Below are 19549 nucleotides of genomic sequence, written 5' to 3'. Positions count from 1 at the left end.
CAGACAAAATATTATTTACATGCGGATATGGGATTTTGCTATAGCAGGACTTGTTATTGGTAAATGTTGATATATAGATGGACTGATGTACAATTAACTACTTCTTCCGATGTATTTGAAATCAAATTAGACAGCATTTAGAATTTGTAATTATTTTAACTCATCCCTGGCTGTCAAGGCCGATTATTAAACACGCTCTGAGTTATTGGCTCACACAAAAGATTTATAAATTGAAAAAATGCATTTTCAATTAAAGAAAACCGAAGCAGGTTAGTCTGACATGTAATTTTAAAGAAATCTGCAGGACATTTGAAGTTCCCACGGTACCCTAAGAAATTTAATAAATTCACCCTCAAAAAATGCGTGCAGTCGCTATGCATCAATGAACACGAAAACACAAAAAACCTTGCGCCAGTCTACAAAAAATAATGAATCAAATCTTGCAACATGGAAGCTTTTTTGTAAATACTGGTAAGACTGGTAAATGAAGAATAGAATTTCATTCAGCCATTTTCCCTGTTATTTTAGAAAAAAAGCAGCAAACTGATATATACATGCAAAACCCGTGATTCACATCATTTTAGCGCCTTTTGGTGAAAGTATATTAAGCCTGAAGGGTTGAAAATTTTTGGCGTATAAAATACTTGTGCTGGTGACCAAACCTGAAAACTTAGGGACCAGCTGGCCCCAATGTTTTTTTGTTCCTTGTGATGCGCCATTCGCTTGCAATGCGTGCTTTTACAAGGGCCTTCCGTTGAAAAATTGTCGGAAAGCATGTTTCAATGACCTACTTCTTGTGTTTCCAGCCACAAGCTCAAATCAGTATTCAGTTTTGAAACAGTCGTGTGTGAAATGCTCATTGCACACATACACATTTGTGAGTTTTTTTGGTATGAATCTCTCATCCTGACGTAGCTGTTCAAACCACTTCTTTGGCAATTTTTTGTTCTTTGCAGGCAAATCAAGGAAAGTCACTCCTCTTTCCCTATCCTTTTCGGTTCGGGTTTTACAGCCGGGTGCCCAACATTTTAGCTCACAACTGAATAAACGAATTTAGAACAGAAAAGGAGAGCTTTAGCCTTTGAGCTTCGCGCCAATTTGGACTGAATGACGTCACGGTTATGCAGCGTGGCCTTCAAGATCCTTTCAAAATGGCGGTTCCCAGTGTCAAACTCTTCATTTCTTTTTCATTGGGATCGCATCCACTTCAGAAGCTAAAACAACGGTGAGTAACTCAACTCAATGTGAACTTTTTATTGGTGATGGAAAAAAAATACACGGTTTTTGGAGTGACCTTCTCCTTTAAAGCAACATTGTGTAAATTAAAACAAACATAGTGTCAAGTTTTTTGAACAACTGTGCTAGTGAGTTGAGATTTTTATTGTATGCCGAAGCTAAAAGAATTTGTCCACTACAAAACCAAAACATCATTTCGCTTGGCATTTTTAAAACCAAATATCGAATACTCTCAGAAGGGTTCAACTGTAATTTGTTTGGACTTAAGTCTATGAGAGTTGGCTCTGGAGTCAGAGTATGGCAAGTGTCGAAACATAAAAATTTTATAGTAGGCCCAAGCTTGAAAATTTCCTCAGTTACAAAGCCAAAATAATTCTGGAAATTGCTTGACATTTCTAAACAAATCCACTATTCTCGCTGCATAATTAATTAGCTCATTGCAAAGCATGCTGTTATTCCATCACATTCCCCCGTTTTCGCCTGTGCTGGTAGCGTCGGTGATGCTTTGTGCCATTTGAAGTTTGAATTTGGTCTCCCCACTGGAAGCGTGGTCTTTTCGTCCTGTACTCCACAGATGGTCGTCTTTTGTGACCCCCCCCCCCCCACCTCCCCTTGTGGCGGTTGACCAAGCTTGTTGCATGCATATTGCCTCATCAGTCGTGGACTCTTCTCATAACTTAATCTTATGCGATGAGGTAATGGGTATGCAGTGAGGATTTGTTACTATTCTAAGAAGAACTGGATTAATTTTTGTGTTGAAATTCTATAATAATTTCAGACTGCTGGGTATCTAGGTTTTTGAAAACGCTTCCCGACTGCCAGGTGTCTAGACATGATAATGATCCTGAGAAATAAAAAATTCCCGGTGTTGTCTGTTGTCTCTTTCACAGCCACATTTGAAAGCCCTGTTATCTGTATATGCTGATTTTTCCAAATGCAAATCATTTTATTCGTAAGTTGGATGAATCAAAACAGACAAAACAAAATGGTATGTATGTAACTGCTGCCATATTCAGCCAGTACAAAAGAATTAAAAACTTGTCTGCTCCTTGAAAACACCTCATATTCATACCAAATGTAATCTTCAGAAAAGACAGTTAACTTCCACACAGAAACAGAAGAAGCAAACAATAACCAAGTTCATACATACTAATGCGTTCACTTTAATGTGCTATAACACAAAGTCCAAACGCAGTCTAACGCAGCAAAACATACATGCGTATTTACCCTTCGCGTTAAGGATGCACTTAGGTCTGAGCAGTACTGTAGAGGAAAAGGGTCTCGAGCTGCTACCATTTTGGTCACCATGGCAGGTGAATAAACCATTTGGTGACTAAATTTTATGAACAGGTCACAATTTGGCAACTAATGCAGTACAAAAGGCTGACTGCTCAACAACAAGGTTTTTTTGTGGGATAATCACTAAGCCAAATGAATTAACCACAATTTCATGAATGATATGTTTTGGCTTAAATCAATTCTGTGCAGCATGTATTCACTTCATGAATACTATTTACTAGCCACGTAGAATTTAAAAGTTGAAGAGTAATCTCTAATGAAGGCAGTATACAGTAGAGTTCCGTAAGTGCTCAAAAGCGAAGGATCATCAAACTAAAGTTTAGTAGCTGTGACAAGCTTTGTACCCTAACAATGCTGCCAGTAAGGCTTTTTCATGCCCCTTGGTTGTCATTCAAACAGGGAGAATCTATTTAACAATCAGATAGCAGTAAGCCATTGACAAGAGTAAGCCAGTCAAGCAGCAATCAGCTCTGGGTTAAACTACTATGTATTTCTGGCCTGAGGCACCCAGCTAAGGCTGCAGGGTCCGAAATTGCGCTTTCCTGGTCGCCAAAGCAACTAAAAATTTTGCACTGGCGACCAGAATTTCACAACTGGTTGCTATTGGGTGATTAACTATTTTATGCCATGATAATTACACAAACAATAACTTTGATTTTCAGCCAAATTGATTGAAATAAAATTCAAAGCCGCCTGCCAATTGGTCACTTCCTTTTTACCTTTCCACTGCTTTTGAAGTATAAAACCGATTTTCCTGTTATTATAAAACTACCACAACGTTTTACAGCTATGATCAGTGCGAAGCTTCGCTGCCATGTTTTTTTAGGGGTTTCCCATAACATATTGTGGGCGCAAGAGGCCCCATGCGTTCTTTGGCCATGAACATTTCTTCAGGCGATGTGGTGTCCAAAGATGTTCTGAAATCTTTCCGTAATTTATTACAAAGTGGAGACGGAACATTCGTGAAAAAATTAGATGAAGATTTAGATATGCTCTGGGCGTCAAAAGGTGGAAATGTAGATCTGTCAAAGTGGTCAAAAATGATTTCAGCACTGGTTTGATTCCAGCTGATTACATTGATTGCAAATATTTTGCCGGCAGGTCTGTGGCAACCCGAAATTTTGGTTTGTATTTCGCTGTGAAGGAAAAATTTTATTGACACATTTTAGCGACAACATTTTTCCGTATGGCGACTGAAAAAAAAAATTTCAGTTGCCAATTGGCACCTGCCGAGAAATGTTAATTTCGGACCCTGGGCTGCATCATGTAATGATTCCACTTTTGCACAAAAGAAAAGATGATGCATTCCCGTTAGTGTTGTTTGGTACATGAACGTTTTAGATCATGCAACCAGAATATATTACAAGAGATTACAGGAAACATATCCATAATTAAAAACTATTGACAGAAATTGAAGTGAACTGTACTGAACTGAACTAAATTAAAATTGACCATCACATATCTAAATCTGTTCAAAATTGTCAATTTCTGAATGTTGGGCAGCGCCTTTAACAAACCTCGTCAAAACGTTTAGCATTACTGTGACGAGCTACCACGTGTACAAGTTTTTTATGCTCTGTCAACAATCAACATCTGTCTTTTGCACGCAGTCAAGTTTTCCCATTTCATTCATATGTTTGATCAAAAGGAAACTAAATTATCAGGAAAGCTGAATTGTGTTTTTGACACAAAAAAGCAAAGGCAAATTACCCAATTGCTTGCCCTTAACTGGCAAAACACCTGAAATACAAGTAAGAACCACTGTGTTGAAAAACTCATTGATCATAGTTGGGTCACAAACCAAAGGTGGTGCACCCAATTGCTTGTTCTTTAGGCAACACTCCCAAGAGAACATGTAAGCCGACTGTACACTGTATCTTTTCTTTTAAAAGGTAAATAACCAGGTTATAATATTGTTATATTCATAGTGATGAACATTCAACTGTTGGCCAACTCAGTTAAAAATTTATCTTGCATTCATTATTTACTTGGTGTTTCCTCAAAAAAGTGCACTGTAACTCTTTATAAATAATGTAATCTGTCTGTTTTCAAGGTTTAAGAGGATGCAACCAGGAAAGGTCATTGAAAATGTGTGAAACTTATTTTAAGTAGTTTTACACAAATCCTTTTCATCAATTTTTAACACACAGATTTTTCAAATCAATTTAACTTTGTAGGTGTCTGATTGGACTGGAGGTACATACCAAGATCGCAGATACATGAGTAAGTACACTGTATTACACCTATAGCCAAGGCCAGCTGCACTTTGTTTTTTCCTCGACTTTCAATAATTCAGTCTCCATGAAGGTTGCTGCTGCTGCTGTTATAATTATATCAGTTGCATTCATAACCCACAAAAGATTTGTAGATGTGTATGTACACAAGCACACATAAGAGTTCAAAAATAATGTTTAAGTGCCTAAGAAGTAAAAAATAATAATAATTATTATTGCTGCTTATTTGAAAGACTTTTCAAAATAAAGAAGAATGGTGTTTTCCTTTTTGGAATATCTTCTTTTGTTTTAGAGATATTTTATGTTTTTTTATTATGCAAATGAGGAAAGTGATTCAGGCCTGAATGGGATTTGTTGGCTTGATAGCTCAGTTGGTAGAACACTGCACTGGTATTGCAGAGGTCATGGGTTCCAATCCCATTCAGGCCTGAATTATTTTCAGGCTTAATTTCACAACTACGATAATCAGTCATGTCTTCATTGTTAAATATTGTATGTACTGATTGAAGATTCAGCTGTTTTTAAAACCATACCCTACCTCTGCTGCTAATGTTCTTGGTGAAACATGGTCATCAAGCAGTGATGCTAGGAAACTAAATTTTTTATTGTGTGGTGTTCAGTGTGTAAATTGTGATGTCAACTGCTCTTTTTTTAGAAGTGCAAAGTTTTATAATTAATACTAAACACTTTTCAGTGGCCACTGTTTGACTGTTGCAAACCATCATATGTTAAGTTGTTTTTCTGTAAATAGTGTGCAATGATAAAAACTGAAAAACTCTTGCTGTGCCTTTCAATAACATGCAGACTCTTAAATTCAAAGCTCAACTGACAAATGTGTTTTTCGTTACCGTCAATCAAATGTTCGGCGGCTCCTCCCAGCTTCCGACTACAGTGCAGCTCAGATATATGCGAACTACGCATAGGTGTATTATGCGAGCGTATTTTGCGTATACACGTATGTCAATATGCGCACATATGCGCCTATATAGTTCATACATACTAATCAGACATACACATATGTGCATATATGCATATGCGTATACACGTATTGGGCTGACACGAATTACACGTCAGGACTCGAAATTAACTTTTTCATTCGGGAGCCAGCTGGCGACTAACGGAAAAATTTTGGTCGCCAGATCGTAGATTTTGGTCGCCAACTTATTTTATATATAACTTGCACAAGAACACGATTTTATGTGTTACTTCGCACGTAAGAAAAGTCACAATTGAAGAGCGAAAACAATTGAAAACAACGCGGGTAACACTTAGTTATAAAGCTACTGTTGTTCTCAGGTGCTATGTCTCTGGTCCGAAGGTGATGGTTGTCTCCATAGTCATTTTAAATGAAATAAAGCATAAAATGTTTTAAGTCTGTGGTTTTCATTGTGAGACAAACACAGGTCCTTGCGTATTTTCCCTTTGCTACTTCTTCAAAATGCCGTTCCTTATTTTCGACTTGCTTTCCTCGACGCCTTTCGTTGCGACAAACAACGCCATGCTTGGATCTTCATTCCATGCACGTAAAAAATTCACGTAATTCCTTCAACTGATTGGTATCTGCCGCCATTTTCGCGGTAAATGAAAAGCACATAGTGTCGAAGAAGAAGAAGCTGCTGAAATAATATGGCGCACCATGACCGCAGTATCGACGTGTTGAAATACATTCAATTTTTTTGATTATCTTGTAATATTCAGACATTATTTTACTGGGGACGGAAAGGTGAGTTGTATACTAGCTACCATATCCGATTGATTTCCTAATATAAAGATTTAAAAGAAAAAGTTGTGTCGTGGTTTTCTTTAGTTATCGGACAAAACGTGATTTGCCAGCTGGCGACCAGTTCTGGAAATTTAGTCGCCAGTGCTCAATTTTTGGTCACATTGGTGACCAGTGAGCCGCAATTTCGAGCCCTGTGCATATATTTTGGTTTGGATATGTCTGAGCTGTACTGTATGTTGTCTGAACTGTGCTCAATGATTTGATTTGATTACCATCTGCTTGGCAGTAATCGAAAGCTGGGAGGAGCCGCCGAACATTTGATTGACGGTAGCAAAAAATGCGCCTGTCAGTTAAGCTTTGAACTTTAGAGTCCACATGTTATTGAAAGGCGCAGTAAAATAATATATTTCTAGATATGTACCTAAGCTTAACTTTTTTTGGTGCAATTTTTGTGTTGTTTGTGTGTGTGTTTGTGTCTGAGCCTGAATAAATGAAATAAAAATTGTAATACTGTAATCCCCCCGTGAAAAGCCTACAATTTCTGACGTCGCCTGATTTGGATAGGTATCAAATTGTTTACATTGTAATGTACAGTTGTGCAGATCCTTCAAGTATTTAAAAGACAAATTTGGTATATAAGTCTATCTTAGTGATCACCTTTAGTTAATAGCTATTACAGCGCGTTTCAGTAAGTATGAAGACACTGAGGCGCTATACTCTTAGGGTAGTGACGTTAGCGTTCACTGGTCATTGCATAGTACTCTGCGTCGAGGAAAGACAGTGTTAATTCGATTTCGTCAAAGTATTGACAAAGAAAACCAGTGAAAATATTTTTCAACATGAGATGTAATGGTATTTTTTCGAAATTATTTCCCTTTGAATAGCACAGTCCTCCACACTTTGGCACACAAACAGAGAGTGATATACCTGTGGAAAGACAGGGCAGATGTTTTTGAGACATCGATTGGTTGATTTCAATAAGGCACAAACACAAGGCCTCTAAGCTCTTCTAAAAGGGTAGATTGATTGACTGGTTATCAAACTTGACATGACTGTCAAACTTTTCAAGCACACTTGTACAGTATTTGGTTTCTCAGGCATTCCCCGATCGATATAAAAGAAAAAAATTGTTGACCAAGATCACAAAGTGTGATCTTGAGAAGCCATTTGTTCTAAACTGATATAGTACCTGCTACTTGATATTTCTTCTGATTTTCAACATTATATGTGGTGGGAAGGGGGAACAGTAACGCATTTTTAAAAGGAAAGCAGCACTTTTTTCAAACTTTAGTTAAACAATTCATTAACCCATTGACACCTGCATGAGATTTCCTGGCCCAAAACCCCAGGAGTTATACAATTCATTAACCCATTGATGCCTGCATGAAATTGCCACCCCCAATTCCCTGGTGTTTTTTGAAATATTTCAGAGCAAGTGAAAGCACAAAAATAAACCATATGCGCAGTAACTACAGACACAAGATCAGGTTTCCAACCTTTGTTTATTAAAGTTGAATAAATGAAGGGCCAAAATATTAAAAAATATCAACAAAAAGAATTCAACTTAATGTGTAAAACTGATAAGAAAACATGAAATTATATTTTTTTCTTTGCCATGAGACAAAAGCCAAGAAAATTGAACACACAAAAATGAGTTAATTATCATCTTTGGAGGACGAAACAAAACCAAATAAAACAGAATTTCCATTGTTTTACCATAACGGATAACATAAGAGAAAACAACGGAAAATAAAAACGAAAGACACATGTAAAAACTAATTTGAAAACAAGAAATCCGATAATTTATTCGCCACGCAAGGAAGCATCACAGCACTGCGATAGAAAGATGAAAGTTGTAAATCAAAAAGACGACAGAAAACAAGCCAATTATTTTGAAGTAAATCGTATTTCAACTGTGTTAAATTAATGCCCACCTAGTTCCTTTCTCAGGAGTTCTGTAGTAGCTTATTAAGACTCAAAATATATATATTTGAATGACGTGAATAAACTAAACAACCAAATCACAGAAGTTGCCATGAATTAATATGCAAAAATCCAGTGTACAAAAATACTGTTCACTTTGAAAACCTAAAATTTCCAAATAAAGGTAACCAAATGAAAGAAACGTGACAGGAAGTTCAGTAACAATAAATTTTCATTCCAGATGAGGCAAGAAATCCTACCTAAAACCAAAAAAATGTTCAAAATTTCGCAGACGTGCTTCATTGGATGACTGCATGTTCAAATTAATTCTGCACGCTAAAGCAAAAGCTTGAATTTTTGCGGACGACTTTTGCAGTCAATTTATTGGCCATGGCTTTACCAATCATTCCAACAGTTGAGTTCAACTTAGAAGTAATACTGTACACTACCATTCTTGTTTTCTAAAGTCCGGGAAGCTCTTTTAAATCAGCGATCTGTTATCAAAACTTACTTGAAAGTGCACCGTCATCATGTTTCTGCAGCGGTTCAAGGAAGGAAAAATTCTTCACCAGAAAGGTGTTAGGACTCCGCACATCTTGATCTTCCATTCTGAGGCCACCTGAACATTGATTTGTGTTTTTCCTTTCCATTTTAAGTCCCAAAGAAGTAATTTCTGCATTTTGGGAACGAAAACAAGACCTTTGAAGTTTGTAGATTTGGCCCACAATGCGCCATGATTACCTGCACTTCTCAAGCACATGATTTTAAGACGAAAAACCGTCTTTCTAGGACCCCTACAATCCTCTAAAAATACACTCAGTAAGTTGATTCTGATTGGTTTATTTGTCCTTAACAACAGTAGAACAATAGGAGAACTAAAAGATCTTCAGGGAGGGTAGGAAAGGCAATTGTCCTCATCTGCTTTTTTTACGGCTGGTTACAGCCAGCACAGGTATTTGGGGGGTGATTTTCGCATGGCCAGTAACGGCCAACACAGGCGTCAATGCGTTAAATGAAATCAGTGTCCCAAGGACTTTTGTCCATGATTGTAGGTGCTTTGGGGAAAACATTAATGAATATGTTTAATTAAAAGGAAAAAAACCTGCATTTCAAATGCTTGTTAGAGAACAGTTGTTTAGAAGTGCAATTGTGATGTCTGTCAAGATGTCACTTAAAATAGACCAGACAGTCATGAAATGTGACCGTACCCCATTGATAGGGTCACCCCATTAAATTTTCATGGTCCATTGGTTATCCTGTTAACGGGGTTTCGCTGTATTTGAGGGAATTAATTTACTTTTAAATGTCATTGTATAGTTTTAAGCTTCTCTATAAGCGTCTTGCTCTATATAATGTGAATTATGTTATTTTAGATAAGTACCAGTCTCAGTTTGGAACAGGAAATCAAATGTTCTCATATTACCATGAGGAGGATGAATCATCGTTTCAGCTTGTGGATACTTCACGTCCTCAGCGTCCTCTCTACCAAAGGAACAGGAACAGATTTGGACAGGTAAGTCAATCAGTACAGTTAGACTGAACATCCGATCCATTTGGAAACACAAAAAGAGAATGAACTGGTATGAAATCTAGGTACAAAGTCCATATCTGGATACCATTATCCTGCTTTAGACTGCAAAGGCACATTTATATACTAGTTACTCATTCGCAGTATGGCGCATGAGTTATAAAATGGGCTCTATTTCTCCGTTTTGTGTCACATTTGTACATGCAAATTTATGCATGCATACATTTGCAGTGCCAGTCAAATGCAGGCGGTGTTGGACACGACTCGCAAAGCATGCCGGGAGAAATTTTCCCTGAAGCTCATTTTCATCTGATCGCTGAATTGCAAACATCTCCACGCACTGATGGTGACGTGGAAATATAACTTATAGGAGGTTCGCTCGCATCCGATGCTGAAAGAAATCTGGAATGATATCCACATGAAATGTTCCGCATGCCAAGTAATAGCTTTAGATGACTTCTGGTCGACTTCTGGTCCAAGCAAGCGCGCGACTTGGAAACGTGTGCCGAAACACACAACTTTTCCTTGAAGAAAATTAAAAATAACAAAATGTGAGCGGCACACCATAGAAACTTCAATAAACAATTCTTTTGTCGGGGAAAGAGTATTTTACCATTTGAATGAACGGTTTGAGTCAGATATAACCGGAGATATCATTTTCTCAACAAGGTTTTCAGAATGCTTCAAACAATAAACATTCTCGCAAGCGACTTGCTGATGCATGCTGAAACACAGAACTTTTCCTCCAAGAAAAAATAACTAGACATGAGCGACACACCAGTGAAACTTTGATAAACAATTATTTGGCTAAAGAACGAGCATTTTATCGTTTGAATGAACGGTTTGTATCAAATATAACCGGAGATATCATTTTTTCGACAAGGTCTTCGGAACGCTTCACACAGTAAACATCTCGCAAGTGACTTGCCGACGCGTGCCTAAACACAGGACTTTTCCATGAAGAAAAACTAACTAAACGTGAGCAGTGTGCCATAGAAACTTTGATAAACAATTATTTGGCTAAAGAAAGAGTATTTTACCGTTTGAATGAATGATTTGTGTCAAATAAAATGGGAGATATCATTTTTTCAACAAAGATCTTCAGAACGGTTCAGACAATAAACACTTCCCAAACGATTTGCTGATGCGTGCCGAAACACAGAACTTTTCCTTGACGAAAAAATAACTAAACGTGAGCGTCGCACCATAGAAACTTTGATAAACAATTTTTTTTGTCAAGGAAAGATTATTTTACCATTTGAATGAATGATCTGTGTCAAATATAACCAGAGATATCATCTTTTCGACTAGGATCTTCAGAATGCTTAATTCAGACAAACATTTCGCAAACAACTTGCCTACAGTTGTGCCGAAACACAGATCTTTGCTTGTAAAAACATTAAGTTCACATGTTAAAATAGGGAGTTCAAGCAACTGTTTCAATTTTCTTCCCATTTTTGGTAGCTTAAGATCAAGCAAGTGTTAATAAACGGTAGTTTGGCGGTGAATTTGCAAAGTGATCGAAAACTCGAGATATGATAGCTTTCATTGATCAGCAGGACATTTTAACAACATGCAAATTTCGCTTTGAAGCCTTTTTCATTCCCAGAAATATAATGTCCTTTGTTTGACCAACAATGCTTCACATAAACAAACTTATGGGAATGCATAACAAAGAGACATATACGCATATATATACGTGCATATGTACTCGTATATACGCGTATATGTGCGCGTATCAACATACGCGTATACGCTAAATATGCTCGTATAATACGCGTATGCGTAGTTCGCATATATCTGAGCTGCACTGTACGTGTAACAGATGCAGTGAAAAAACATTATGATCAATACTGCTTCTGAGGGAAACAGTAATTTTGTTTCACTCAAATTTCAATGCATCCCTAGTCAGATCAAGTGTTTTGGCAATATGCGGCTCTTGGTTGGGTGTATTTCCCACATAACAGTAACTTTTGTATCGTTTCCTTGTTATTTTAGAGAAATGTCAAGAGAGACCAGCGCAACCAGCGATATCCTGCAGGAGGAATGCAAAGTCTATCAAAGAACCAGAACAGGCAAAAATTCTCACGGAAGATGCAACGTAATTATGGGCGTGGCCAGTGGCACGACAGGAAGCCAATTGTAAGTGCTCGTAATTGTTTTTTGGTTGTTGAAAATCTTATAGAGGTTTGCAAATCAGTAATGGTGGTATTGTGAGTGCAGTGGAAGCTCTACAATGAATGCCTCATAATAAGGTCATTATTATTAATAATAAAGTTATTTATGTAACCCAGCCAGTTATTTTAAACAGTGAAACTTAATATATTAAACAGAATCCTGTTATATTGAACGGTCCCTGTTACAACAAACACATTTTCACAGTCCTTTGGTCCTTTGTGAGATTGTGATTTCATTGTACTTTACTGTCAGTACCAGTTTCAGACTTACACTGAGCAAGTCAGGTCTGAATTATGTGATTGTGCACTGAGATGGTGGAAGAGTGACATTGTGGTGTGGGCAGTTTTTCAGCCTACATTTCTTCATCATTTTCTCAACTTTCACTAAATCTTTTCTCTTTCCAAATGTTATATTTGGAATGTTTGATAATCATTAAGCCAGGTTTTAGTATTGAAGCTCTTAGATTTACAGGCAGAGCTTGTCAAGGCATTTAAAACTTGTTTTGTTGTGACCCTTATTTGTGTCAGTTGCAAACGTTGTTTGAAAAAACAGTTTAAATGTAAGAAAACCTAGAGAAACATACACAAGTCCTGGGATTTCATGGTAATGATGGATCTGGTAACGTGTCCTCACTGTGATTCAGAAATGATGGAACCAAAATCAGGTTTGCCACAGACATCTTCAGCCTTGCTGATCACAATTCATTTTAACTAATTTTTTTTTCTGTTCTAATTCTCGACAAGTAGATTAATTCCTTTGATTAGCACTCTGATTATACATGAAACTAAAACGTCATTTCACGTCACAAGTCTGCTATCTTGTAACTATCCCAAAGTGTATTGCATGGATTCATGTGCAAGGCAATCTGGGATGGAATTAAGATTGTGGATGAATGGAAGCCAGCTACAGTTGTTGGTTTTCATCCCAGCAATCAGTTTGCATGGCATCCACTGCAAAGAAGAAGAAGTACAAAATATGACTGTGTATATAATTAAAAAACATTTGGGAAGAGGTAATTAATTTTTTGTATTAATTTCACGACTGATACAGAGAACATCACTAATGTATAAACTTTAAGGTGGCCGAACACAGTTTTCACGTGCGCTTTTGCTGATGCAATTCAGCGTGCGCACAAGGATTGCAAAAAACAAACATGCCGTCAATAGAGCAATCATTTTATTTACTCAACACCTGCACTATCTGTGCTATTTTTCTCTGTAATTGAACACAGTGTATTGATGGCTGTAGTCTTTTATCACAAATATCTGTTAGAAAAGGTAAAGATGCAAAGAACTCAGCAATTCTCAGCTATTTCTTTGTTACCGAAAGAACCCAGTTAAATGCAAGGCATGCAAGAGTTATTTTTTTGTGTGAAGTGTTGGAGATAGAAGCATTTATGGTACAGTAATGATTTGGTTAATTTGACAAGTTTTTTTGGCTGCAATGTTACATCGGTCATGGTAAGATAGCTAAATAGTAAGCCATAAAATGTTTGACTGAACAAACTACAGTATTCTCACACATCTCCAGATTAATGTAGATACCATCTTATTTTCTAACAGGCAATTTGATTCATTCTTTGATACAACCCGCACTGTGATTGGTGTGACACGCGCACATTCATAACTCCCTTACTTCCCGATCACATAACCCTTCCAACCCCCAAGAGTAATTTTTGCTCAAAAATACTCAAGTTAATGTAGAGACTTTTTCGCATTTTGTACGAGTCGTAAGTTTACCTTTTTACACAACATAACACAACACAAGTTGACCGAAAATAGAAAGAAAGAGAAAAAAACCTCTGACACATTGAAAGACTGATTTAATTAAATTGCGCTTTAACTTGGTGCCACGCAGTCTTCAAAGAACATTTAAACAGTTTTCATACTTTTTACCTTTAAAAATATTGGACTGAAATGAATGTCATCAAATAAAACTATTAAACTGCTACTGCAGAGACATAAAAACCGTCCAGAAACGAAAGCTTCTTTTTTGTTTAATATCCTGGAAACAATAGCCAATAACTTGTCAGCTCTAATTGAATTTACTCCCATATAAAAACAAAAGTGTTAAGTTACCATTTGTTACTAAAGATAGCAAACATCTCGTGGGAAAAAGTGGTGATGATTCGTCCGCTCTAATTGAATTTACTCCCTTGTGAAAAGCAAGAGTGTCAAATTACACTTTGTAACTAAAAAACAAAAATATATATGGGTTATTGACCAAGTGTGAGGTCAAGATGGTGGGATATTGGCCAAGTTCTTTTTTTGCGAGTTTATGAACCGAGACGGAGTCGAGGTCCATAAACTCGCAAAAACAGAACGAGGCCAATATCCAGCCATCTTGACCGAACAAGCTTGGTCAATAAAGGATTTATTATATGGCTTTCGGGGAAATTTTTCTTGCGGGACACAGTGGGTAGTCCCGAGTGGGCAAGATAGCTCCATCTTGCCCGCTCGGGTAGCCAATCACACTACAGGATTTGATTCATCTTGCCCGCTCGCGGAGCTAGCCATATAATAACTTGTTATATTTGCATGCAATAAGAACAAAACAATCATTACCCGCACTTACTATTGTAAACGTTAGAACTGTTTCAAATCTAAAGTCTTGTCCCCTCTAAAACATGTCCTAAAAGCTAGACACGACGATTCATGACCTCTAATTGAATTTACTCCTTGTGAAAAACAAAAGTATCAAGTTACCTTTGTAACTAATTAAACTAAAAACATCTCGTTGCATTTGCATACTACTAACTCACGAACTGTTTCAAACCTCAAGGCTCATCTCATTCATTTAACTAAAATCCTCAGCCTAACCCGCAGAAAATGTCGAAGTAAACGCAATATATGAATACTTCCTCCTCTTTTATAGAAGAATAAATATGGCCGTTCTGAACTCTATCGGGATCAAATCTTCTCACATACCATTTACCTTTACAACAAGAAATTTGATTGGCTGTTTATAGTAGATCCAATCTGATTGGTGTGACATACATACATCTCTCACTCACTCACTCATCCATTGACCCGTCCATAACATACCCGATGCGCCGACTAAGAGGTATTTTTTTACAAAAAAATAACTCAAAAATTGCGATTGAATGAAAATTTGCACTCTGGGAAATACGCCTATTTCTGGAGAACCACTCATTAGAATTTCACGAAATTTGGCACAAAAATACTTTAGGAAATAAGTAAATGGAATATCGAAAATAACTGAACTTTAACAAAGGAAACTCTAGATATTCCAGTAAACCTTCAACAAGGGATAATTAAAGATCTCTCAGTTAAATTACCAGCAAAATGGTGTTAACTTGTGAGAGTCGTTACAAGTTTGTTATATGCAAATTATAAAGAAAATCTAGTGACCAGATTTTCTACAAATGAACAAAACCGATTTTAAAGGCCTGTTTATTTTTATTCGTGTTGCCATGACAACGGCACATACGTCAGCTTAACCATCAAAAAACCAATGTTTGTGTTGTTAACTTGCTTGCTGCCATTTTTGGTGACCGAGAGATCAAGGGTTTTAGAGAAAAAGGTGAATGAAACACGGGTATCAAAAACTGTGTTCAGCCATCTTAAAGTGCACCTAACCCCAAAAATTTTTTTTCGCTAAAACGAATCTACTTGTTATTTGAAATAGTTCTGCGAAAAAATTTTTGGATTCCATTAAATCCTTGATTTTCTGTGCCCCGACGAAATCCCAAAAATAGCTCCAAAACACTGCCATTTTGTTTCACGACCGAGTTTGAGGAGAATGGGTCCAGCAGCTCTTGTGACGTCTACCCAGGAAGGTTGGATATCTCACGTCCTCTCATTTCCTTCAAAATGGTGCAATATAACATTCGAAAAGTGCGCAGAAACGCCTTCCAGAGGTGCTATCGGTATACTATATACTGTACAATTTACTGACAATGATCGGCTAATGGTGCAATAAAGACGTAAACGATGGTTGATTTTGTCGAACCGAAACAAGGGAACTGAATCTGTGAGAACCATTGAAGAACTCTCACTGGAATTTGTTCCGCAGACTTTCGAACGCTATTTTCATAAATTTTCTGCTTAAAGCTAACCAGCAATTTGTAGAAATACTACTGACAACCTATATCTTCCAATCCCACAGTATTTATAACACAACAGACAAAGTTGTGTGATCCGATCATGATCAAGAAGCGTTATACTGATATGTAAATAGATCGCAACTGTATGCCGCTGACCAACACTTATTTCCCTTTCGATTTAGATGAAAGTCGAAGATTAATCCTTTATAAGAATTACATGATAACAAAATTGTTAGACTCACAGAGTTTTTCAAAGGTTTGGAAATCAGCAGTGCAACAAAGATTCTGTGCAATAGCGTCGAAAATATGACCGCGTAACATTATCTGTGGACTGCTTAGGGGACACATCCTTTTCGCTTATCCGACAAATTTCACTGCAAACTTTGAGAACAATTTACATTGGTTATTTGGAGTTACAACTTAAAACATGTGACAATGTGAAATCAGTAATTGTATGAAATGTTTCCTTCCGCCTTGCTTCCCGCAGCTTCAAAAATACAGGTCCAAACAATACGATTTTCAATTGATCGAAGCCAATGTTTTGGAGGTCATCAAGCCTCAAAAACTGCAACACGTACGTCGCTCTTATAAACATGAAGCATTCAACTGAAAGTAAAACACAAACTGGATTTAGCAGAACAATCACACCTTGACATTCTTGCTAAGGACAAATGTAAATGGGCTATAAACACGTGTGGGAATCTTATGTTTAGTTGACGAAATTTCCATCCAAAGCAGTCCTTGAGTTTTTTTTCCTGCTTTTTGTTTGCCTGCTCCTCCACTTCCTATCTAGCTTTCCATTCCTAATATACAAGCAGCTCGTCCGCAAAGAAGTCTTCCCCTTCATCGCTTGAAATGTTGCAAATTGCTCTCAAAGCTCTAAGCAGTGAGTTCGCAGTTGTCGAACGTGCTCAATCGAAGTTTATTTCGGAGTCTTTCGAATCGAAACTTAACTCTGACTCCAGTGACGAAAAAGAAATGATTCTGAGACAAAACTTGGACGTTTTAGTCCCAAAATACATCGGAACGATTAGTTTTGTGTTCCATTTTCTCGAGCAAATACAGAGAGTTGGCTGAGGCGCTATTGTGTGTGGTTCCTGGGTAGAAGTCATCAGGTACCGCCGCCCCAGACTCCCTCAAACGCGGTTGTGAAACACTTCGGGCGTGACTTTGAAAGGGCATAGAAAATCAAGGATTTTACCAAATTCAAAAATTTCTTCGCCCAAATGCTTCAAATAAAGTCTAGATTCGTTTTAGCGAAAAAAAATTTGGGGGGTTAAGTGCACTTTAAGTGCTACTAAAACAAAATTTCCATACGTGAGATTTTTGCTTAGTAATAAAGTTTCAACCTTACTTGGAAACACTGCAGGCTTTTTTTTGGCATACAGTAAGCGAAAACTGCTTTTTCAGCCGTTCGAGGTTGGCTAGTTAAGCCCAAAATTGGCAGCCATCTTGGTGCGGTCAAAATGGCCTAGTGACGTCACTAGTTGTATTACTCTCATGCCGCACTGAAAATTTAGAGTGATTATGGGAGAAGAGGATACTGTTTGAAGCCCCCCAAAAAACATCTTAAGGACATCTCAGAGCTGCAAAGCACATAATAACAGTGGCCTTAGACATGAAGAGGTGGAGAGTTGATCTTGGGGCTTTTCAGTCTATTTAATTGGATATTTCCAGGATACCACTATTTTATGTAAGCAAGCAAACGAGTGCGAGTATTTAAATCGCAAAATGATCGGGACACTTGGTAAAATGGCCAGCACTCAATTAAACAATATCTACACTCATAAAGTAAAAAAGACATGAAAACAAGAGAAAGCGGCTTTTGAAAATATTATCCGGAAATGCTGCTGCGCGAATCACAGCAACAAGACTTCGAGTTTTGGAGTCGCTTCGCTTCAAGGAAATTGCAGACGCTTTGTGAGTTTCACTGTGGACGAGATTGTGCCACAGTGACCTATAGTCCAGTGGCATCTGCTACATCCTACAAGTTATCACAACAGCAACAATTTAAGAAACCCTCTTCTTTTATATGAGGGAGCGAATTTAAAACTATAAAGGTAAACTAAGCTGCCATGACCCTACAGGTATGTTTTCAGGAAACGAGAGAAAGTGTGACATTGCTGGGGCGAAAGGTCATATATGCAAATTAGTTCAAATTCTGTCTAATAAACCTTCGAAAGGAGTGCAAACTAGTGACGTTTCAACAAATTGCTTTGAACTTGGATACTATTAAATGAAGATCATAGACATAAGTATGCGCTGAAGAACTCAAAGTAATCCATTAGCTGTGAAATGTTGCAATTGGGAGATATGTGTAAAAGAGAAGCGAAATTCCCAGTTTGTTTACACTGATATGTATGCGGCGATAAAGTAAACCCTGCTGTGGATCACAATATTTAAAGATACTCTTTGAATTGTCTACCACAACAACTCTCACTTATTAGCTCATAAAAAGATGATCTCTGTGTGCAAAGAAGCACTCGACTCAAAGCTTGTGGAGTGCAGATGGCTGATGCGCTCACCGCTTTTAATGCAGCAGTAAAGTTGCCAAGGATATATTTGAACCTTGTTAATAGACCTTAGATAAACATGAGAATCCAAATTTCAGAACCAGGCTGAAAACAGATGACAATGTATCGTGTTTAGGCTTCTGGATGTGATATAAAAGTTGCCTCACTCATCTTCAAAGTCTCCAATCAAGTGCTCAAGATATTCAAAAAGTATGCTGAGCTGTTCTAATCTGTAGCATTCATTTTGGTGAATCTTACTACACTCTTTGGCACCCTCCAACATTTATGATGTGTATTTCCTTTCAAGGCTGGACAGAAATTAGAGGGTAGAAAACTAGTAGGTATCGACAATATGAAGAATAAACTTGAATAAATCAAGTGAAAACAAGGGAGAATCTATAACGCTTCTTGCGTGAATACAGCCAGTGATGTCACAAGGTCCTTAAACTCAGTTTGAGAGCCCGGACACAGTTTTGCTCCAAAAAGTCGATTTCAGCAGCTAAAAAAAGCAGTTTCCATTAGGATTTGACAGAAATAAAGTTCACCATTATTTTAAGCCTGTTTGAAACTATAGATTGGGCTAATAAAAGAGAGTATGAAAATTTCATTTCAGTAGCACTTTAAGTTTACTAGCCAAGATCCATTGCACCAAGTATGTGTAAGTTTAATAATTGAATATCTTTATAGTGTTAGTCTCATTTCCTTCTCTATTCTCTGATACTATTTTTGTTTTCTTTTATTTGTGTCCAAATCAAGCCTGACTTTTTGTCACAAACATTTTTTGTAAATAATCTTTTCCCACAATCACTGGGCACAGAACCAAAAACGTGTTACCAATGAAATGTGAAA

At 37.3% G+C, this 19549-nt stretch overlaps 1 protein-coding gene across 2 annotated transcripts in view; it reads left to right on the top strand.

The window, feature by feature from the left end:
• The window catches only part of LOC110047789 (eukaryotic translation initiation factor 3 subunit D-like), a 91770-nt gene that overhangs the window by 9292 nt on the left and 62929 nt on the right, over positions 1 to 19549 (top strand). Inside the window, exons 2-5 of one of the 2 annotated variants that reach the window (XM_089289678.1) lie at positions 957 to 1225; positions 4713 to 4758; positions 9789 to 9928; positions 11942 to 12085. In XM_089289678.1, coding sequence (XP_089145804.1) covers positions 4755 to 4758; positions 9789 to 9928; positions 11942 to 12085 — 288 coding nt within the window. In that variant the 5' untranslated portion in view covers positions 957 to 1225; positions 4713 to 4754. The remainder of the gene's footprint in view (positions 1 to 956; positions 1226 to 4712; positions 4759 to 9788; positions 9929 to 11941; positions 12086 to 19549) is intronic. The other variant, XM_020753532.2, reaches the window with a different exon arrangement.

The sequence above is a fragment of the Orbicella faveolata genome, unplaced genomic scaffold, assembly GCF_042242905.1.
Source record: "Orbicella faveolata isolate gen_17 unplaced genomic scaffold, um_ofav_v1 contig_2, whole genome shotgun sequence".
In the NCBI taxonomy this organism is placed as follows: Eukaryota; Metazoa; Cnidaria; class Anthozoa; order Scleractinia; family Merulinidae; genus Orbicella; species Orbicella faveolata.
This window is presented reverse-complemented; position numbering and strand designations above follow the sequence as displayed.